The 6287-nt window shown below is 33.3% G+C and overlaps 1 protein-coding gene across 1 annotated transcript; it reads right to left on the minus strand.

Annotated features, from left to right (window-relative positions):
- Positions 1 to 1290: 1290 nt before the first annotated feature.
- On the minus strand, positions 1291 to 4440 carry LOC111316027 (glucan endo-1,3-beta-glucosidase 5-like). The gene is made up of 2 exons (XM_022918040.2): positions 3929 to 4440; positions 1291 to 2611 (listed from the first exon to the last, which is right to left on the minus strand). The coding sequence occupies exons 1-2, from the start codon at positions 4333 to 4335 to the stop codon at positions 1513 to 1515; spliced, it is 1506 nt and encodes a 501-aa protein (XP_022773775.1). The 5' UTR covers positions 4336 to 4440; the 3' UTR covers positions 1291 to 1512.
- Positions 4441 to 6287: the final 1847 nt, after the last annotated feature.

The raw sequence follows: 6287 nt of genomic DNA on the forward strand, positions 1-6287 counted from the left end.
CAATTTGCAAAAATGATAAGAAATCTGAGAATCTAAAAATATTAAACCATGACACAGTACAACAATAATGCAAAAAAAAAAAAAAAAAATTAATACAATTTAAAATTTTAGTAAATATTATTTATGAATTTTAATAAAACAAAAATATATATTTTGTGTTTTTGTGTTCATATGAATTATGAAACATAATTTTCTTGTACAATATAATTTAAATACATAAGTTTTTGTTATTTTACATTGACATAAATATATGAACTATCAGAATTAAATGATCTAACCAAGCAAGATAAAGAATCATTGCTCCGCAATATGCATGTGTCCATGATGACGAAAGTTGGCTTACAGCTTCAACGGCCACAAAACATCCATTTGAAAAAATAAATAAATAAATAAATAAATAAGACCACTATACTGCATAAAATAAGAAGGGATGAATCTGGCGATTGAGGTTTTACTTCAATGGTATCCATACCTTCACTCCAAAACAGATGTATTGAGTTTTGAATGCCCCTCCATAGTTTAACTATGAAGATTATATATTTTCTTCTTTCCAATGAGTAAGTTGCACGACGAGACGTTACCTTCTCCTCCCCATGCTCTCAAACTCTAGTTTAGGATGAGTTTCAGCTGCAGTTCTCGGATATATATGTATGCTTTATGATTCAGTGCATATGTATTATGGCCATACACTTCAGATATGTAAGGGCTAATTAGCGACCGGTGAATTTCATTTGTGACACTAATTAATAGTGCCGGTAAGCAACAAATGGGGTGATTTTGATGAATGTTCTGCCTTGGACTTGTTTTAAACGCTCAAACCATCAAAACAAGAACGGCTAGAACCATCAAAACAAGACTAAAATTAGGTTTGACAATTTTAAACATGACACCATAATAGAATAGAAAACAACAAAAAAAAAAAAAATGAAAGTAATAATTTAAAACTTCAGCAAAAATCAGATTTGACAAAAATAATATTATATATTTGATGTATTAACATGTATTCTAATATGACAATTTTTATATTTTACTCGTGTTTAGACACGAAATAGACAAAGACAAATACATATATTGCCAAATTTAGATAAAATTCCTGCAGAAAAGTAAAAAATGAACGGTGAAGAAAGGGGTGGTGGGGGCGTTAATGATGACTGCTTTAGCTTTCTTCTTCCTTATCACTTTGTTTAACAACACCATAGAGTACATCAAAAACAGGATCTGTTTTATTGGAATAATGATCTATGGATAAGCAAGGCATGCATATTAAAAATCCAGAAAGGTGGTCCAACATAAAAAATTAAGACAATGACTAGATAAATTTGACGCATGAGAGTTTACTTTTTCTTACATCATACAATAGTATACTACATTAATCTGCAATCATTTGGAAATATAAATTACTCTAGTATTCTTGCACATATATAAATTACTCTAGTATTCTTGCACCTATGTTGACACTATCAGCTTCATAAGAGGGGACTGCCAAAAACCCACCTAGAAACTGCCTTTTCTTCACATTCTGAAGGCCCAAAATTGCCATAAAATTAAAAGCCAGCTGATTACCCACCTTTGATATGGTCTAAAACTTGAACTGGTATCAGTGACACCAACAAGAAACCTACAATCACCAACCGAAGGGTCTAGAAAAGTGATCACACCAAGTCCATCAAAGTTACAACTTTGTTCATTCTGCATTTGCAGCTGATAGTAACTGTTGAATGCATATGAGACATTTCCCTTTGCTCCAATGCCATTACATGATCCCCCGTAGTTGAGTGTTGTGCAATCAGCAACAGTACAAGCGAGTTTCATGTGATTTGCCACATCCAAGAGATCCCTAGATGGGTTTGCAACACACCATCTACTAGGGAGATACTGAACATTCCTGGCATTCTTTAACTTTTTGTTTCCCAAACCAAGGTTTAGAGCATATTTAGCCTGGCCATCAAAGGAGAACATCCCCCAGTGACGTTCAAAGCTTCCTGGAAGTGTGCTCTTAGCCCCTTCATCAAGCAGACTAAAAAGATAGACATCCATGGGTGGAACACCAGGCCTAAGAGGGGTTCCTTCGTTACTTATGACATGATTAATGAGGCCTTGGTTGAAAACCCTAGCAGCAGTGAGATTAGCACCAACCGCCCCATCTGTAGGCCAACCTACCTCCCCAATAATTATGGGCATCTGTCCATATCCGATTTTACCAAGGGCTGCAACTAATGTGTCAAAATTTCCATCAAACGCATTGGAGTAAGTGTTGCCACCGTCTATAACAGGATGTGTAGTACCCTCAAAGAATGCATAGTCTTGAGGAAAATCTGAGCTCTCATAGAGGCTTAGAAATGGATAAATGTTGACAACAAATGGGGAACCATTTGAGTTTAGGAAAGAAACAAGTTGAGTTATAATTTGAGTCAGTTCTGGTCGAAATGCCCCTTGGGAAGGAACATTAGCTTCATAGGCATCGGCATTACAAGGGACCACTAACTTTATGTATCCTGCAAGATTTGCTCTGGCCAAAGATTGCTGCAAATTGACCAAAGCAGGGACTACATAGGACTGAAATTGACCTGAGTAACTTGTAAGGAAGGGTTCATTTCCTACAGCAATATACCTGTCATCACAGCCAGAATGAAATAACTTTAGAAGATTTGCAACAGCTTACTTAAACTAGCACATAAGTAATGCTTTGACAAACATTAAGTTACTTTCAAAGCAATAGATGCATCAGAAATCCAGTTCAGGTGTTTCTACAGAAGGGGAAAGTCCATTGAAAAATCTTACTACTGCAGGCCAATGTAGAATCTTGAAATGCAAGATTCAGAGCTTGGCATTAAATAGGGGCCTATAGAGGAAGCCATAGAAATCCAACTTGAGGTTATTTTGTCTCATTATCTCTCCTGAGGTTGAGATACTAATTGAGTGTTTTCCATAGAAAAAGTACTAATTTTTCATTTTATGGTCCTTGGTGCCAAAGAATTCATTCAGGGATTACTACATCTGGGGTAACATGGGTGCATTCAATTGTCAAAAAGATCATTCACACAATTAAAATATCCAAAGACCAGCCATTGAACCCAGCAGAAAAAAGGAAAAAAAAAAAAGAAAACCAAAACTCCCCTACCTCCTTTTCCCCATTTATCTTTCCCCAAAAAATGTCTATGCTGATAAGAAATTTTAACTTCTATTGTCTCCACTATCTAAGCAAAGGAAAACTTGACCTTATGCGCACCAGTTTTCCCTCAACATTTGTTTTGAGTCTAAATCTACAACCACTTGGACAGCGACCACAGTGTCAAAGAAGATACTTTAATCCAAATATCAAAATGGAATTAATGAAATAACCTGTCAAGGATGGAAAAAATTTTATATACCATCACATGAATGATGTTGTGTAGGTTATAGTATGAGAAACTGTGCAAGCAGCTTGATATAGGGAACAGCACATGAACTCTGGCATACCAATCCGCAGCTTTCAGGATAAAGTAATTGAGGTTGTAAGGCAGTATGCCGCTGCATAAGCCTATAAGAAACTCATACTGGGGACGCCGCTAACATTAGATTGGTTAAACACAAATTGATGACGCAATTATTAAAGAAATGCTAATCTATTTAAATTCTTCGAGGATCAACAAATGAAGATTCCTTCGCCTGACCAATTCAACATACGAATTTATTCAAAAAATAATTTATCCTATATCAGAAACTTTTAGAAGCATTTATCAGCTGAATTTGCACAAATGGTTTCCAGAACTAAAACCAAGCATACCATAAAAGATCTTCTCAAGTTATTAGCTATATTCTAAATGATGACATATTAATAAAATATCTGCTTATTGTCATATAAAATCCTCACCAGAAACAAAAACAAAACAAAACACCAAATAAAGAAAAAAGTTACTTTCTTTAATTTCTTTTTACAAAGAATTACCTGATATCAGCACCACCTTTGCCAATATAAGTAGAGATATTCTGGCGAATCCACAAATCAGCAGCCGCAGGGGAAGAGCTGAGTGTAGCCAGCATCTCATTTGGTATCCCAACCATGACCTGAATCCCACTCCCCATCAAAGCTTTTAACACCAATGGGTCGGCTTCAAAAAGTTTCACTTTTTGTATATTATTTTCCTTCAACAGATCCACCACCGTTGATGGCCTCAGCTTGTGGAATGACATTGTCCCCCAGTTCACCCCTATTGCTGATTCTGCCACTAAAACCAACCCTGAAAACATCATCACCATCATCATTACAGAAACAAAGAATGATGATCCAATGATTCTTCCTCTTGGGGCTGTCATGTTTCTCCCTTGTCGTCTCCTTCTGCAATAATCTTTCATTTGCTCATTGGGGTCTGTTTGATCCTAAAAGAGACAGAGAGTTGTGAGAATAGGAAGTGAGAACTACCCACAACAAGAGAGTAAAGTTCAAGATTCTGTCACTTACTTATTACTAGGTCTAGTTGGTTTTTTAATGTTAGTGAAGTAATGACTCAAATACCCTCAACAGTCGTTAACGTAATATTCATGGTAGTTTCTGGGCATGTAAGACAAAATAATCAGAAGATCAAAAAAAAAAAAAAAATCACTTTTTCACTTTATTAAAATATCATGAACTGAGCAGTTTGAAGTTTGAACACAAAATCAAATTGAAGATATGGGTGTTTGATTTTTTGTTTAGCAAGAAAGCTCAGGTGAAAGATTATTCGATTTGCATAGTGCAGGGCCGGTCAGCTGTCTAAACAAAAAAGATAAAAATGTCAAACAAAGAGATAGAGTATGGGGTCGTTGATGTGAAATTCTAACTGGGAATCTGGACACCTGTCTCTATGCCCTCTTTTCCTTGAGACTTCTCACATTGCAACAGCCTAATTTTTGGAATATTTCATGTGATGGTGTTTTTGTAGGACTGAGAAATTCAATCGGAACATAACTGTTTTTTTATGTGCTAGGAATCGTTTTGTCTACTGTTATCTAAAACAAAACAAAAAAAGAGAGAGAGAGAGAGTTAAGAAAGCATTGAAAGTTCTCAACAATGAGAACAGGAAATTTGTTGCTCCAAAAAAAATCCAAGAAACGAAATTTCGTTTGGATAAGATAAATTTGAAAGTTGAAACCATTAGTTCTATATAGTCTATAACTATCTTAAATTTCCTTATGCTAGCGAATTTTACTGAGAGATTGTTTAATTATAATCATAAATTATGTGTTGTATCGTGTAAAGGTAAGCTAATAACATACACATAAGCAAATAATATATAATAAATCCACATGAACACAACACAACTAATTAAGTGTTAATGTGTGATGTCTCCCAATTATATATTTTTTACGATTTAATATTTATATAAAAAAAATTTATAATTAGATATTAGATCTTTAGCTTTTGTCAAGCATTTTGTTTCATCAGCTTATTGTAAGTTGATGTAGTAAAAAAACTAATCATATCAAGACACGTGATAGTTCAGAAACCAATTTATATATTAACCCATTGATCAATCCTGTCAAAGTTTATGAGTTACGAACATCACATGTTTATTATATTATTATATGACAAAACATAATTAATACTTTTCAATATAATTAACTTATTTTAGACGCAACTAATGGGTTTAAATATGAATAATAAGTTATATCATGTATTTTAAATTTTAATAATCAAAAAATGAAATTAAATGGGTTAAATTTTTTTTAAAGAACACATTTGATATATCTAGTAATATATGTTAATATGTTATATGATTGATTAAATATGTATAAGTATGTTATATTTAAACTTCCTTAATCATTGAAAAGAAAAACTCCGTGCCTAAAATATTACATGTATTTTTCGTTACATCTATAACTATATATTTAAAGTAAACTCCCAATTCACACGATTTTATTGCATTGTTTACTAAACTTTTCAATTTTATGTCATTTGTCATAATTTTATTAGTTGTCTCTTAAGTTTTATCGACTGTCAATTGGAGCAAAGAGAAGCTTCCAGAGACCATAAAATAAAACACATGGGGAGAAAGAAAAAAGAAAGGGAAAGGAAAGAGGGGAAACAGAAAGAGAAGAGAAGAGGGTCAAGGAAAGAAAAAATGAAGAGGATTAATGCTTATTATTACACATATCTATTTTGTCACAAAGTCATAAATAAAATAATGATAATCATTCACATAATAATGAATCCAAAAAATCATTATGTTCACAATTAAATTTCATTTTTAATATGTTTGATTATCATTTATTCTATTTTATTGTGCAAAGTTTATCATTCTAAGATAACTTATTAATTAATACCTTAG

Source organism: Durio zibethinus, chromosome 24 (genome assembly GCF_047325235.1).
Source record: "Durio zibethinus cultivar Kanyao isolate XHJ-2024 chromosome 24, ASM4732523v1, whole genome shotgun sequence".
NCBI lineage: Eukaryota > Viridiplantae > Streptophyta > Magnoliopsida > Malvales > Malvaceae > Durio > Durio zibethinus.